Source organism: Atta colombica, unplaced genomic scaffold (genome assembly GCF_001594045.1).
Source record: "Atta colombica isolate Treedump-2 unplaced genomic scaffold, Acol1.0 scaffold35, whole genome shotgun sequence".
NCBI classification, from domain to species: domain Eukaryota; kingdom Metazoa; phylum Arthropoda; class Insecta; order Hymenoptera; family Formicidae; genus Atta; species Atta colombica.
Window position 1 is genome coordinate 359,276 of NW_017259459.1, and position 17,772 is coordinate 377,047.

General features: G+C 26.5%; 1 protein-coding gene across 1 annotated transcript; it reads left to right on the forward strand.

Moving 5' to 3' along the window:
* The first annotated feature begins 8,075 nt into the window (after positions 1-8,075).
* Positions 8,076-15,333, forward strand: LOC108690726. The gene is made up of 9 exons (XM_018198161.1): positions 8,076-8,105; positions 8,209-8,510; positions 8,679-8,786; positions 8,979-9,124; positions 9,954-10,116; positions 11,289-11,445; positions 13,428-13,580; positions 14,252-14,681; positions 15,049-15,333. The coding sequence occupies exons 2-9, from the start codon at positions 8,291-8,293 to the stop codon at positions 15,298-15,300; spliced, it is 1,629 nt and encodes a 542-aa protein (XP_018053650.1). The 5' UTR covers positions 8,076-8,105; positions 8,209-8,290; the 3' UTR covers positions 15,301-15,333.
* Positions 15,334-17,772: the final 2,439 nt, after the last annotated feature.

The following is a 17,772-nucleotide window of genomic DNA, read 5'->3' on the forward strand; positions in this document are numbered from 1 at the left end:
AGAGAGAGAGAGAGAGAGAGAGAGAGAGAGAGAGAGAGAGAGAGAGAGAGATCCGTTCTGATAAAAAATAGATTTATTTCTCTAATTGATTTTTAAAAGGAATATTTAAGGATCACCTTTATATATATATATATATATACCTCTTTGTTAGGAAACTTTCATCTAAAAATAATTTTCAGATGCAATGCAGATCTGTGAGATTTTGAAAGTTTATTTAATACTTGTGGTATGAATAATTCAACTAAAAAACATATTTTGTGTATTTTAATTGACAAATATCTTAAAAAAGTATAAAACTATAAAAACTTATTATGTATTGTTGCAGAAATCTATTATATAATTATTTTATATTGTTTAGTTTTAATTATATATATCTGCATTAATATATTTTATACTATACATTCTATCTCGTAATTTTGTTACACTTATACGTAATAATATTATAATTAATTATTTTACGCAAATAATATCTGCATAATTGGCTCGATTAGTTATGTATAATAAGTTTGTCTGATGAATAAATTGACTAAATCAGTCTTATCAACTATTTATATTTACGATACGTCCATCAATGTGCTTATACAAACTACATTCAATGTGCTTATACAAATAGAAATCTAGCTTTTTCGAATAGACATGCGTGTCGCCAAAACTCATGCGGCACAGATAACTAACGATATAATTTCAGTGATGCATATGGATTTAAATCGACCGTTGAAAAAGCAGTCTACATTAATGCAGCAGTAACATGTTACAACGTTGCTGTTGCAATATTAATGCATAACGAATGTTTCCTCTCATTCCAGAATTTTTGATACAAATATTAACTGATCTATTTTCTCATGTCTTTAAAAATTTTAAATCGATATCTGTATCAATAATTCTCGAATGACAGAAACAGTCTGTTACACATCAATACTGCAACACCAATATTGTAGCATGTTACTGCTGCATTAACTTCCTATTGGCAGTGAAATTTTCATTTTTCATCCTGGATCTGTGAATTTCAGTGCAGATTTTTATATTCTTCAGGAGTGTACAAAATTTGAAAAAATTTTCTTACATACTTATAAAAGCTTTAATAACAATCTTTTACTGTCATAAAAATTAGATCGCATTTTATTTATTTTATATTTAAATTTTTCTACTAAAATTCGCATTTAAAATAACGACTGTGCTTTTAAATTCAATATGGTTGGTAAAAGGTTAACAATATACAATGTAGAAATACTAAGTTTAACAACAGTTTTTAACATTTTCTCTTCTTTAAATTTCTCATATTTCCGATCTGTATCAGTTATAATATTATTTTCTTTTGAGAAACATTTATATAGTTACATTCATTTGATCTTTTCAAAAAAATTATCTAAATTATATTATTATGAACTGACTTTATATGCAATATTATACTTAATAATTATTTGAGTGCTAGACTAACTTTTATGAATATAATTTTAATCACTATCCTTTACAAGACGGATACTGAGTTCTCAGGACGTTCTATTTCCGTCCCACGAGATTTTAAGGACGTCTTATAGAAAGTTCCGAGGATATTCTGAATATGTTCAGTATCCTGAAAACGTTACAATTACACGATGAGAAATCTAATCAGCATCGTAGACATCGTGTATCATAAACTGTCACGTCAACATTAACAGATTTTATTTATCAATATATCAATATAGAAAGACGTCAGTGACGTTTATGTTAAACTAGGTCACATAATCAGCGCCAAATTCATACGAGAAATTCCCCGGGATTTCGACAACAATTTACAAATTCCCATGAGTCTGCCGCGTATATGATACACGTAGGTTTCATCATTCGATAAGCTACTGCGTTTACAAATAGCTCTGTACGATTGTTTTAACCATCGCAGATGTCTGAAAAATGGCTCTCTGATAAAGCTTAGTACGATTCGGCAATGTGTTCATAATAAATGAGACTCGTTAATCATGCATTCGTTTTCGAATATTTATTCATTTATCCAATCATTCGTCCTAAAAAACCCAAAAAAATTTTGTTCTTATCCTAGTTATTATAATAATATTAATATCAATTCACTTTTGTCATAAAATTGTACAAATGTATAAAATATATAAGAATAATCTCTCTTAGTTTTTCTTTTTAGTTTTCTACCTTTGTTGATAAACAAAACCTTTTTTATTTTTTGTAATATTTTTTTTACTTTTTTAATTACAAAAGTTTTATAAAAAAAAAGTACTTTAAAAAAAGAGTAACTGCATTCTCTTCCGCGAAAAGAATGTTAAATCTAGATATAAAGGATATTAACAGTATTATCACATGTTATTTTTTTAAATACTTTTCTTACTCGATTTCACAATTATATTCTTTTGCTAAATAAATCCTTCCAGAAACTAATTAATACTAGCCAATTTAATACTGAAAGATAATTAATTACTTATTTTAAGTATTAAAAGCATTGTTCAGTATTACGAATAAGTAATTAATTACCGTTTTTCAATAATAAACTGACCAGTAAGTTAAACTGGTCAGTTAATTTGTGTAAAGGAAATGAAATAATACTAAAACAAACACTATTATTCTCAATATTAAGCTATCAATTTCCAATTTTACTTGTTTTTAAAAAGTGGAAGTACAGACCAAGTGAAAGTATAGTCTAATCTATACATATATGCTTGTACATTGTTAACGTAAGTAGGATCAGTGAATATCTGTGCTTGATTAAGAACGTGATGATATGTGTATGTGACAACAATTCATTCAAGCTATCATTAAATTTTGCATCGCGATTATTTAACATTTTAACTGTGACAAACAATAAAATACTTCTCAAATTGTCGACAAATAAAACAGAATTGCACTATAATTATGGCGCATTGTCCCGATTTATTATTTGTTTTGTATTAATCGACATAAAATAATAATGCAAATTAAAAATGAAAAGTTTTCATCGATAATTCATTAAAAAGTCTCATTCATTTCATTATATTTATATAATATCTATGTATAATCTATATATATAATAATATATATATTATCTCTGAGTAATCGGATATAAAACATGTTATTCTTTCAACAGTTTGCATCCGCGGATAATGATCGAAGAGATGATCAATGATTGCGCGTTTATTCGCGAAGAATGCAGTATTCTACTTATCGCCGATCGCCTAGTCAATCAATCTTAGCATTGCCACTTGAGCGGTTGATGAATAATACGTAGGTATATAACGGGGAGAGACTCAATTTCTCCATATTGGGTCACGCGCATGCAACACTCCGATCTCTCCAGCCAGCCGTGGCGCTTCCACGGCTGAAGATCCGTTGCATGTCGTTCTTGCTAAACGGCGCGAAAATTTTTTTATCCGCATGCTAGTCGAGTGTGCCGACGGCTAGAGAAGCAACAACAAAGCTCGTAAAGCGACCCGATTATGCCGAGCAAAGAAAAATGTCGACGCGACAGTTATAATGAATGACAGCGAACGTAATTCAACGGTTTATCCATTAACCTCGTTTAATATTGGAACGTGTAATCATAAAATGCATTACACGAGAAGTTCAGGACAAAAATAAATCTGTAAGAAATCTGCTTTAAATCTAAAATTTATAAATATAATAGTTAAAGTCGCATGCAGATTACCTATGAACTGACTTCATTCCTATTCACTTAATAAAAACATGTAATTAATGTTTTATTGCATCTTGGATGGATTCATAATAAGACTATCGACAGTGAAAGCATTCACTTGCAATATTACGTTTTTTTTTTTTTGTTGGAAAGTTTACACAACGAAATCTAGGCCAGTCTTCACGTTTCCGGTCGATTACAGATAAACTTTCGCGAGCATTTGTCAACGTTAACGTTGCGGAGGCATCGCAATGTCGCAGCCGAAATCAGAAGTCTCGCAAAAGAGTTACGACACGAAGATACTGACACTGATTTTTACGCGTGTGATCATTCAGCGATGCGTGTGAGAAGAGCGTTAGTTAAACGGGAATACACAGACCGGAATGGATGACTTCGCATGTCTGTCTGCCCGTCATAACTCTTGTCCTAGAATCTCAGGGTGATCTAAAACTAGTATCTTTTATTACTTCCATTAAATATTTTGGAATCAACTTTATTTGTTTTATTTTAAAGCATTTCATATCTTTTTCTTAACTTCTTTATTCAGATCAAAATTTCTTATTGTTAGTAACATTAATATGTGTTCATTTTTCGCTAATATTCGTGATTGTAATACACTTGTCCTGAATCTATCCTTTTTACGAGCCAATGTCATATTTCAAATGTGTTGTGGAACACGTGATGGCATAAAGAAGTCATAAAGTAAATATTGAACGGATCGGAGCCAAAACTAGTAACAATAATTTATCGACATTTGTGATTTCTTGCGATCGAATTAAATTACTTGCGATGATAAAGAAAAGAAAAATAGAGAGAAAATAAGAGAAAAAAGTAAAAAATTATTATATTAATCTAATATGTAAAATGTATTCTACATGCATATAAAATTTTTTATTTATTTGTATCTTCTTGCAATACTTTATCCATAACTCTGTTTCAAATATCGTTAATTTTGGAAGTGATCCACTTTAGCTCCATTAGCGATATCGCAAAATTGCAATAAATTTAGATTACGTCAGCGACAAGTTTGAAATATATGTGAAGAAGTGAGATAATTGACATCCTTATAGATAAATATATAATAATACTTAGATTTCTTAATGACAAGAAATTTCTAACGATTACGAAATCATAAAATAAATATTGTACAGTTATCAACAAATTATTAGAAATATGACAATTATTAATCTTATCATTAAAAATCATTGCATTGTCCTAATTTGCATTGCCTAAGAGTCTTTGTGTCATGCTGTGATTCTGACGTAATATTGACACCGTTAAAATAAACCCTCCTAAACCCAAATGTAATATGAAAGTAAAGTGGAGTTTGTAGGAAACATGAGAGGGATAAGTAAGTTTTCCGTCGTTCTCTCTCCCATCCCTTTTTCTCCCAGTAGCATATATATCTTACGAAGTTCAACGTGAAACTGTTCGCGTCTAAGATTCGTCAGAGGATTTATCAAACATCCGACGGACGTGTGGATAGAGATGAATAAAGATTGCAGGCTGTGTCTGCATCGACCTACAACTGGACAGTATGAGGATATTTGAGATACGAGGAAGTCTCGCATCTCTAGCTTTTAAAAGTCCGCTACTGTTACTGTTGGTCCAGTGCCAACGTAAGTAATGGCTAGTACGGACGCAAATATATCCTTCCGCACTTTTTCTTATTTGCCTTTGAAGTGCAGAGATCGGTTTGTGAACCGTTTACACGCCTGATTAAAAGAATTATGACTCGATAGTGTCTATTTCATATAGTGTAGGTGTCGCGCAGATACGATTTGTCTGTGCAATCATTTACATCAAAGAGTTGTCTAAATTACTTTCTCGAAAAGGAAAATAAAACATTAATTAAACATGACGTTTCTTAATTGCCGTTTGGCATTTAGTCAAATTATATCTCATTCATCAATACGAATTCTTGTATGAAGAAATTAAATACATATAGAGAAGATGATATACAATATACATGCATAATATAATAATATTATACAGCATATTGCTCTTTAATAAAAAAACAAGATATTAAAGTCCAAAGATGAGATTTATTTAATCAAAATATAAAATACTAATAATAATACAAAGTACTAATTATAAACTTCTTATTTAAAATTATTAAAAAAAAAATAAAATGTTTATGATATCTTCAGTCATATCCCGATATCCGTAGTAATCTCAAATTATCATTATATATATTCAATCATTGATTATAAGATAATGTTATCTTTTTGGGGCACTTTCATAGTTAAAATTATTTAAGTCCTTAGAGATTACTTGCATTGTGGAATTATCCGATAAGTTGCTAAATAATATGCATTCATTACAATAAAATTATTAATATAATATTACAATGTGTAGTATTAAATATAATTTATTGTAATTTTTTAAACGATAATTTTGTAAAAATAAACTTATCTTTTAGAAGTCATAAGACTTATTTTATTTTTATTTTTTTATTTATTTTTTTATATTATCTTACTATTTTTCCTCTCAAATATTAATCATCATTACAAAAATATGTGTAATGTATAAATATATGAATATATAAAAGTATGTGAGTATCAATATGAAAGTTATGAACTTGAACTTCTTAAGTTCGCTGAATTCAAATATATAAATCAATCATCCCCGTAGAAAGATAATTTATCGTTATTGTTATTAGATAGTGGTGCCATCTCGTGTTGCTCAGGATTAATATTCACACAACATAGTGTTATTCACACAATGTAGTCTACTTGATTTCTACCGCCATCTGTATTATCAATATTATCATGTGGAAAAACCCAAGATAATATTTATCATTTTTTTAAAACAAATCAAGGTAATAAACTGATACTATTTGTCATCATTTAAAAAAAAAAATAATACTGCTTCCATAATCTTTCAAATTTCATATATTAATAAATTTAAATAATTTTACAATCCAAATAAAATCTCTGTATGTTATAGTTATTAGAATTTCATTGAAATTATATTAGTTGCAGAAAAAAATAAGTACTTGATACCCTATATTGTATCTAATAAAAATATAGATAATAAATTGTGATAGATATTGAGATCAATAAGTATAATATCAAACTAACCCGATGTTTTTAAAATATGTAATAATTTATATGTTAAATATGTTATAATTTAATAAATATGTAAACACAATCATATAATGATTACACAAAAAAGAAAATACAAAGAGAAGATGAGTGAGTAAAAAGGATTAAATATAGGATTCTTTGTAATCAACTTGTTATATTAACAAGCTTATATGTAAATTAAAAGAGATTCTCAAATCAACTTAATAAAAAAATATTGTTTTATAATAATATATTTTCAAGTAATTAACGCAATTAATAAAGTAAATTTTTATGAGAAAAACTAAAAGCTAAAAATAAATCTTTTAATTTTTATTTATTTATTTATTTTTTCTTTAACTGAAAGATTTATCGTAATTTATCTAATAATTTATAAATTTATTAACAAGTATTCATTCCTTAAAAATAAATTAGATTTTTATAATCCGACTTTGTTTTTTTTTATTTATTAACATTCAAAAATTCATTCATTTATTTATTATAACTTTATTTTTCAAGCAGTATAATTACTGATATAAAAAATAAAAATAAAAAAAATATAAAGAAAAAATCGCAAAAAAGAAATGTGCTTAATTTTTAGTATTCTAGAAAAGCAAATAAGTTAATTAAAAGAAAGGAATTTTTGAGAAATACAACATTTTGTTAGCGTAAAGTTTATCGACAATTTCATAAATGTAATAATTTAATAAAAAAGAATTTGTCAATAATTGTTCAATTTATAATACTAAACAATAAAAAATGCACAAGAAGAAGCACAAAAAAATGTTCATTCATATTAAAATATAGAAAAAAAGACAACAAAGCAATATATAATTTTGCAAAGCAATAGATAATTTATCAAATTTCTCTTTTTAATTTTATTATTTCTTATAAAGTTTAAAGCTATAAAGCTATAAAGCTATTAAGAATTTATAAGATTTATAATGTTTTCTGGTTTCCCGGGACGACTTAAAATGTTACATATTGATAGCTTCTGCTATACAAGGACACGTTCAAAACCTTACAATTTCACATAATGCATATCGCATCAGCTATCTTGTAAAGCTTCCGGATTCAATATCAAGATCTGCAATTGAAGCGAATAGTTTAGTAAGATTTGTCACAAGAGAAGTTACATCGTGATACGTTTCAAACAGAATTACATACTGTAGATTAGTTTATTTATTTCTCACACACAACGAACTTTTTTCCTTCGCATCTCTATGTATAAAATAATTTATAAATTATAATTATTATTTATATTTATTATCGTATTTATAATTACGAATCTACGAGGAAGTAATCATATCGCGGATATTCATTCTCTTCATAAAAGAATGATTACACTCTAAACGGCGATTTATTAACTTTCATTATAGTGGCTGTGATTAACTTGATGAAAAAAATTGATAATCACTTTTACAACGCTGGTGAGTCGTGCAGCGTGTGATAGAAAACTGTATTTATTTATTTAATATTATCATTATTGATATGTCGATCTATATATTTTACTATAATAAAACAAATGTACAGAGTAGAGAACGCGCGTTCACGTCCAATTGGAATATCTCAGAACAATTGATTCCATCTGTATTGATCTGTTTATTTGAGACACATGGGAGTTTCACGATCTTGGTACGTAATCTTCATGGTAATAGCAGCGTGTACCTGCGGTGCACGTACAGAATGTGGCGAAACAGTGCAAATTTCATTTTTAACAAGCGTGCACGATGATCCATCGTGTACAATGCTATCGCCGACAGGTGTTATGCTTTATGAGGCCGCCAAACTTCTTGCAGAGATTCACAACAATAAAACCGAAGGATTCGAAATTGGTAAATCAAGTACATGAAGTAGAATAATTCATTTCAATTAAACACATTGTAATATTGAATATCAAATCATTTGAATATACGCAATTAAACGGATAATAATTCCAATACAAAGCAAAATACAATATAGTTAAACAAAAAATTCAACTATGAAACAAAATATTTGTATAGAAATTACCATTATGGATACATGCGGAAGTATAACAGGTACTCTGAAAGCGATGATGAAAGCTTTAGTATGGGCAGATGTCAACTGTTTGCATCCACCTTATTATCTAGGTAGGAACAAAGACTGTCTCACGCGCTTTACGAATATTCGAGTACTAATTTTCGAAGATCATTACATCGATTGACAAAAGTTCTTTCATAAACTAAAGTACATAGCCATTGAAAATATTATACCTTTACAAAAGTTTATATTTCCTAGGTACTTACGTAATTGTTTGATTTATGTATCTTGTATTTATATAGGAATTATCGGACCGGATACCATGGCTAACATCGAGGTGATATACAAAGTGACTTCGATATTGAAAGTGCCGCATATTATCAAGAAACCATCAATTTCTTCCTATTTGCACCCTTTAATGGAGGAATCAAATTCCTATTTAGTGGAGGTTTGTTATTAATTAATTATTAAATAAATTCGTAAATTAATTACTAAATAAACTCGAAAATAAAATTTTATTCTATAAACTGAAGATGTGGAGATAGTTCGATTAAAGTCTAATAATTAACTGTGATGCTGAGTTCATTGTAATATTTGCATAATGCAGTTTATTACGCAAGTATTTGTATTAGAACAATATTGAAATGCGTCTAACGGTATACATACAAATATACTAATTATGCTATTTAATTACAATGCACATACTGCCTCTTCACCCGATTTTATTTTTGTTATATATTCCAAATTTCAATAGCAAAAATTGATTTTATATCAAAAATTCAAGTTCATTCAAAGTTTTTATATCACATTCTTTATCATATTCTCTATCATAAATTATATTATTATATATCAAAAATTATATAAAAATTATATAGCGTACATACAATCACGATATATACGATATATACAAGAGTTGAATTGTGTTAACTCGATTGGATATTAAATAGGATATGATGTAAATTACAGAAAACAATAACTCGGCATTTAAATACTTAGTGCTTTTATTATCACAGAATGCGAGCTTATGTTCCTATTTTAGATTTAGATTGCATACGCAAGTGACCGGATCACTACATATTTATTTTATATTATTTGAATATATTTATATTTTTATATCCGTTATTTTGTTAATAACATTTTATATAAATGTTACTTCATTATGCTTGCCATAATGGTTAATAGAGATAAATTTGAAATTTATTTATTCCACGCACTACTTTATATTAATCAATGATTTGATTGAGATATATTACATTATTATTATCTCTTTTATATAGGGAATCTTGAAAATGATAGAAATTTTAAAGTGGAAATCCTTTACATTAGTAACAAAAGTTGATGATGAAAACAATGATGACGTACAAAGTATTACAAAGAAACTGACGGTAAATGCTATAGCGAACAATTTGTGTGTTATAATCCATGATAATGATAAAGAAGGTATGATAAAGAAACTATGTTTTATTTTCTATATAAAATATCTCTCTTTTAGCACAATATTTTTTAATAATGTATACATATATCACAAAAAAGTTTTTATAATAAAATTTATAATAAATTTTAGATTTTTTAAAAATGTCACGTGATTAAAGTATCATTTATATGCCTAGGTATAGAATATTAATGATGCAATTTTTTTTATGAATATCTTTGATATTTCGTATAATAATTATTATTAAACTTTAACAAGTATTCAAAGATAATACGATAAGATAATAAGATAAATTACAATAGATCTCTTTTAAATTTGGTACTATGTCGACGCCTGAGCTGTAGAAGGTGCTATCAAAAAAAAGGTTTATGAAGAAAAGTTTATATATCGGTCTATTTCGTATGAAGCGTGAAGACCGGTTTGTGTCAGAACGCATACGAATTATGATTTATATCGAGAAAAAAAGAACGATTCAGGTCGCATAAAATTAGAAGGATCTATATAATGCAATATTCACTACTTATAAACACAAATTTATACAAATTTAGTTACAAAAAATTAAATAATATATGAATAAATGAATGCGAAAAACAGGATTGAAAATCAAGATTCCTCTGTTCTCAGTCATGTCACTATAAAATTTATGAGAAGAAAATATATTGTGCTATATAACTTCTTCTTTAATTTCATGCGATTTGAACCTGCTTGAATCGTTCTTCTCATTTTCTTAATATAAACCGTACTCATATGCGTTCCGATCTTTACGCTTTATGTGAAATAGACGCTTTTTATTCATTTCTTGATAGAAACCTTTCTTCTTATTTTTTCTGATGTAGCACTTTCTACGGCTCAGGCGTCATACAGAATGTAGTCTTAACATAGATTTTTCTTTTAATCATAAACTAATGTGAAAAAATTTCTAGTGTTAAATATATTTTTAGTATTAAATATTAATATTTTAGTGTTAAATATTAGCAAGCAAAACTTTCAAAATTTTATTGTAAAATCCATTTAAAATTGTTTGAAAAATAAATTTTTGTTTATATTCCAATTTATATCTTTTTGATTCAATACGTTTCTTTTAATTTCTTTTAATTTCTTTTATTTTAAAAATTAAAAATAATTTAAATATGAGATTTTTAAATTAATACATATTTTATTAATTTTGTTTTTGGTATAGATTATATGTCACGTATTGTACATATTGGAAAACCCGAAGATAATTTTTTTAATGAACTTAAAAACGCAACCATATTAATTATCAGCGAGGGAAATTTAAAAGATTACTTGAATCGTATAGATTCAACTAACACTATATTGCTTTTAGAAAATTCTAGGTAAGTAAATTGTTTTTATAAAATTTATTTGTAAATTTCGTATGCTTCACATACTTAATTTAAAAAAAAAGAATATATCTTTATCGATAAAAACTTTTCGTTATAATAATTTTTTCGTTAAAAAATAATTTTTAATCAAATTTAATCAAATATATTAATTTATTTTATATATTTTAAACAGTTATTGTATAATTTAAAAGATCATTAAATGCGTTAATAAACAAATTTTTTTATGGGTAAAAGAAGAATAATAAATTATGAGTAAAAGAATAATTTTCAACTTATTTAAACTCTAAATTAAATTGTACAGTATATTAAATTGTATGATATCATATAATTTCGTATTTATTTATATCTTTAACGTATCTTTTTATAACCTTATTATAAATTGCTTAAAATAAATATAAATTATGTACAGACGATATATTTCTCAGTTATTTTTTTTATTATTATTAATTACAAATTTGATGAAGTTACGTGCACTATGCTAATTAGTGTTGCATTAAAGCGAGGTGAAATAAGAAAACATCAATATCGAGATTTATTCTAGATAAAAATGAATGTCTAATAAAGTTTTCTCGTTTCGATGGCCGATATTCTTATTTTTCAAGATTCTAAAATTTTATTTCGAGATATTCGAGATTATGGATTTTTCTCGTTTTATTTATTTGAAATGTTTGATTATATAATGAGACAGCACATTCTGTAACTGACATGGATCTAATTTTTTCAAGACAAGACGAGAAAAAACAAATGACGCATAATAATCGGAAATGTTATTTTAAATGAGACAATAAGTTCTCAAATGATATTTTAAGATTTTTGTATCAAAATCATTAATGTTAATGAATTACTAATAGTAATTATGCATACACATAGGAATGGAGTAATCGAATAGAAAAGATTATCCATTGTAAATTACAATGGATTTTAATGCAACTAAAGTGATTCATTCACGTAGTTAATGAAATTGAATTTTTGACATTGTTGCGTTGGCATTGTAATGTTTCACTATTATTAGAAACGTTGGGGAGTTTTCTCATTGAAAATGCACATATATTCCTCATTATTATTACTAGCTTCACTTTAATCATTAGTAACATCTAACTATATTTACGTGCTAAAATAATTTTACATCAATCGTGTCGTGCCAATTATGCGACTAAACTGCCACGTATAAAAATACATGCCTGAAATCACGATTTCTACTTCCGTCGAATGTATCGGATTCAATCGAGGTTAAGGATCCTAGATAAATCACGATGAATTGCTAGTACCCTTGCTTTTTTCTCAGCACTTTAACGTTTCATTCTCCGGAACAACAGCCGCGCCGAGGTCATCCTTAAATCAACATAGAAAAATCTTGTTATTATTCTCTAAATCGCATATATTCTATTTTACAGAAAATATTGTAAATATGAAGATACAGATCTCAAATTTTTTAACTAAAGCTTATTTTCATTCAAATATAAAATTTATTCGTTACCTAAATTAATTTTATCATTCTATGTCTACTTGCAACAATGTTTTTACTGTTAAAAGTACCTTTGGAATGTTTCATAAAAATATCAGAATGTCGGTTAAAATATTTTTCAATTCAACAGACATTTATATTGTTTTGAAACAATAGCATGAGCTTTTGTTTCTTTTTCGTAAATTTTTCAATATTTTCCTTTATTTCTTTCTGAATGTGAAAAGAAATTTTACATATATATATTTGAAACATTAACATGTATATATTTAAAACTGCTTCAAGAGAACAATTTAGATATACAACGTCGAATTTTTCTTCAAAAAAGAAAAGAACGGAGAAAAATTCAATATGAAATAGATTATCTAAAGTAGACTTAAGAGGAAAGTAAGAAATCATTTTTAGTAGTCTGGGAAAATTAAATTTATCTTAATAATATTTCTATTTTACAAAGTAACATTTTTAATTTTCAAATATAATAGAAATATTCCATTAAGCTCTTTTTTTATAGAAATGTAATTAATGGTCTTGAGTGGAGAGTTAAGAATTCGCAATGGTGGGCACCTGATAATGATTTGATAAGATATAATGCCGAGGAATTGAAACGAGTCAGATGGTTAGAAAATGCTATAAAGATTTATGTAAAAGCTTTAAATGCATTATGGTGAGCATTGAAAAATTTCTATTATTTGATGATGATTATATCATAAACAATAACATTTAATTTAATAGCTTTTGTAATGCAAGAAAAATTAAAAAAGTTATCAATTTGATTTATAGCTGACTATATGCATGATTAAATAATCGCAATTATCTCTGCAGAGTTAGACAAAGATTTATGAAACGTTGTACACAACGGAATATCATGCACATACATATATATGTATATATTGATAATCTATTGTGTGTATATGTATGTATATAATGTTAAAGATTCATTGTGTGCCTAAGGGAAGGTTTTATTGGTATCAATTAAATTTATAAATAGAAAAAAGTTAATTTAATCTATGAAATCAATTAGTCAATTAACGAGTAGTCAATGATTAACTAATAATTAAAAATCTTATTAAATATTATTAAATGGTAAGTCAACGATAGTTAGCATTAATTGACTATTCATTAGTTAACTAATTGATTTTATAAGTTAAACTAACTTTTTTCTTTTATATTTAAAAAGAAAAAACCTGAATTAAAAAAATTATATTTAAATAATAAAATTAATAAAATTAATCATCAGTAAGACTTTTTCTTAGGCACTCAATATATCTTTAACATTATAAATGCAACTTAACTGTTACTTTTTTTGCATAAGATTGAATCGATTACATTTTACAGCAAAAACAAAAAATGCAACAATCAAATAAATGCTTTAGAGTGGAATCACATGGTATCGAACATGTTAATGACACATAACAAGGAATCAGAAGTAGCACCAAAGTTTCTTAATCTGTTTATGAAAAAGAAAACAAGTGATCTAGAACGTTTGGGTGATATAGTTGTTCATCGGAATAAAACAAAAGTTTATTGGGATAAAAGTAAAATGAACGAAAAAGAAAAGAACGTTACGGAGAAAACTGAGAAAAATTACGGAGCGCCAAGAAGCAACAACAATATGTCGTACATATTTAGAGAATTTTTAAAAGAAGAAAATGAACCGCAATCAAGATGCGCTACAGCTGTCAAAGAAATTAAGATAAAGGAAAAGGATAATGAGGCGGCACAAGTTTTAGTTTCGGGAATGAGCGATAACGAGTGGTGGATAATGGTAGCGTTTTTTAGCATTATTTTTTTTTATGTAAATAATCTCTGAGATTCCTTAATTTAAAAAAGCCTTTTTAAAACTTTATATATATCAAAATTATAAATTACGCAATAAATTAAAATTGTTATTTTTGTAATAGATTATGTATTCAAAAAAAATTCCGAAATTGTCAAAAAATTTTCTCTTTTGTAATAATTTCTCAAAAATTATACTTTTCAAAATATCTTCGAAATTAATATTCATCTTCGCACATCATATAAAAAGAATTATTCCTATTAAAAAATAAGATATTTTTTTAGAACTTCAAGCTTTTTTTTTACGAAAAGTTAGAAGTTCAGAAACGTAAATATAACTAATTTCCACGTTACAGGTATGTACAGTAAGCGGCGTAGGAATCGCAATGTTTCTGGTGGGAATTCTCGCTGTTTATCTTATCTATACGAACGTGCAAAGGCCAAAGTGTGCCAAGAATAAAAATCATTTGGATAGAGATACCAGCTTAAGAAGAATGAGCAATGATAATGAATTACCGACGACCATAACCATCCGTAACCAACGAATGTTGCGTAGTCCACATAAAAGAGGCAGCGACAGGAGCACTATATCGGAAAAAAGCGTTTAACGTGAATGCGAATCGCATTAATAATAAATAAAGCGAGCATTTCTAGTGAAACAGAAAAAAAATTTACTTTAAAAGCGTACGCAAAATTCATTATCTTATTTTATTGTGAACATGTTCACATTTTCTAGTGACATTCATGACCTATATTGCTCCAATCAAATTGATCATAATAAAATATTCTTTATATAAATTTTAGATAGATAATTTTCTTTTATTGTAATTTATTTATTGTACTCGATGCAATAAGTTCCTCGTAATTGTTCTATGTAACAATAAATATTATTCTGCAGTATTTTCGGAAGCGTATCTACATTCTATTTTTATAATGTATCAACGAACTAAACCAACTAAACAAATCATTCAACGCATGCTAGCATTACTTTTTATAAGGCTTTATTTTTTTTAAATTTATAGATCTTTAAAAGTCATGAAAAATGGCACTTTTAAGTAAGTTTATTGAAGGATGACTGATTTAACGATTTGAGCAAAGCCTTTCCGAGTATCAATTAGTGTTCGATAGAGAGAAGAACGATCTCTTCAAGGTAGAAAACAAATTTAGTGTACTTTGCTTCTACGTTGAGTCTGTGAGATCAATTTGCAAAGAAATGTTAAACGATCTATCAAATACGAATAGTTTCATTACAGAGAGAAACAAATTCTTCCAAACTTTCCGATATCAATGATTTTGACAGCGAATCAACGATAGTTACCACTATTATCATATCTTTCTATAGAGTTATTATGAAATTACAAATATTTCTTTTTACAATTATTTATGAATGTACATTATCATTTTTTAAATGCAATAGAATTTCGAGAAATTTAAAAATATCGAATTAAAATTTAACAAGTTGTTATATTTTTATAATGTTTAAATAATGTAATTATTGATATTTCATTAATATCAAGGTACTTCTTCGCTTTATCTCGAATTCCTTAAATACTCGCACATTTTTAGTTTCAAATATTTATTAACTAAATTCAAATATTTACTCAATAGATAAAATATTCAAATTAAAAAAATATAAATTCTTCTCAGAAATTTATTCAAATTGATAAAAATTTAAATCTGTTAAATAACATCTTGCACTATGCGCATGTATTTTACTATAAAATAATATAAATTATTACACACACACACACACGCATGCACGCATGCACACACATTAGTATTATTGCAATTGTGTGCGCGCGCGCACGCACACAATTACAATAATACTAATGTTCCTAGATTGGTGAGATATCCAATACTTAAAAATGATTTCTTAAAAGTTAAACATGAAATTTACATATTTGTTATTATACTTTCTTCATATTAATCAATATAAAATGCATTTTATTATCATTAACATACTACTAATACCAATAGAAGAACATAATAAAATAGAAAAAAAAGAAAATCTCTCTAAAATATATTATTTAATTAATATCATTATTCGACTTTAAAATATTCATAGTGGTTGTTGCCAATCATTTCCAAGAACATGTCGAGAAAATCTAATGTATTATAATTTCTATAACAGAAATTCCCAACTTTCAACAGAGCATTAAAATAAAAAATTTTGCGAATAAATTTCAGGTATTATTAAGGAATAATTCTCCACGTTGAACATCGTTTCAACTCTCCATTGATACAAACTACGCATTTGTTAATTTTATTTGACGTGAAAGACAACGATAACGTTCTCTCGCCGAGAGTAATTGCATGAGGAAAGACGAGGAAAAAATGTTCTGCTTTTGCAATTGCTTTTAATAAATATTCAATGCAATAAACCTTTGAAATATCTTAATAAATATTTAACATGCAAAATTTAAGATAATTTAAAATAATTAGAAATGTAAAAAAAAACAATATTTTTAACTTCGAAGAAAAATATCAAGTGTAAAACTAGTTTTTTACTATAAAAAACGGTATTTTTAATCAAATTACATAAAATTATATTTAAAAACATAGAATTCATGTTAAATATATAGAAAAAAAATATAGAATTCATTTTTCTTGTTATTTCGTTATACCTTTTAATACTTATAATTTTATATTGAAGCGGAAATATATATTATTGGTAGTTGCAATTTTTGATGAGTTGATAATAGATTATTAGGTTAATAGTTTTTCTGTTTGCGTTGCTTGCATTCTTTGCATCTCTGTGCTTTCTTTTTTTTCGACGTTCGAATCTATTTTTCTAATCATAAGTAAAAATAAATTAAATTATATTATATTTAAAATTAAATTATCTTTAAATGTAAAAATTTTGGGGATTTCAAGCAATGCGACAGATCTAAATGATTAAAAAAAAATATCGTAAAAAACTGTCAAAACAAGGAAAAAAGCTATTAATTTTCGAGTTTTTTACCTTAAAATTCTAGTATTTTTCCATCGTTCACATCTCTAAAAATAATATTTCACAAAAAATGAGATAAAACTGTAAATAAATTTTATAGAGCTGTCAATATTAAAAAATAATATTACAA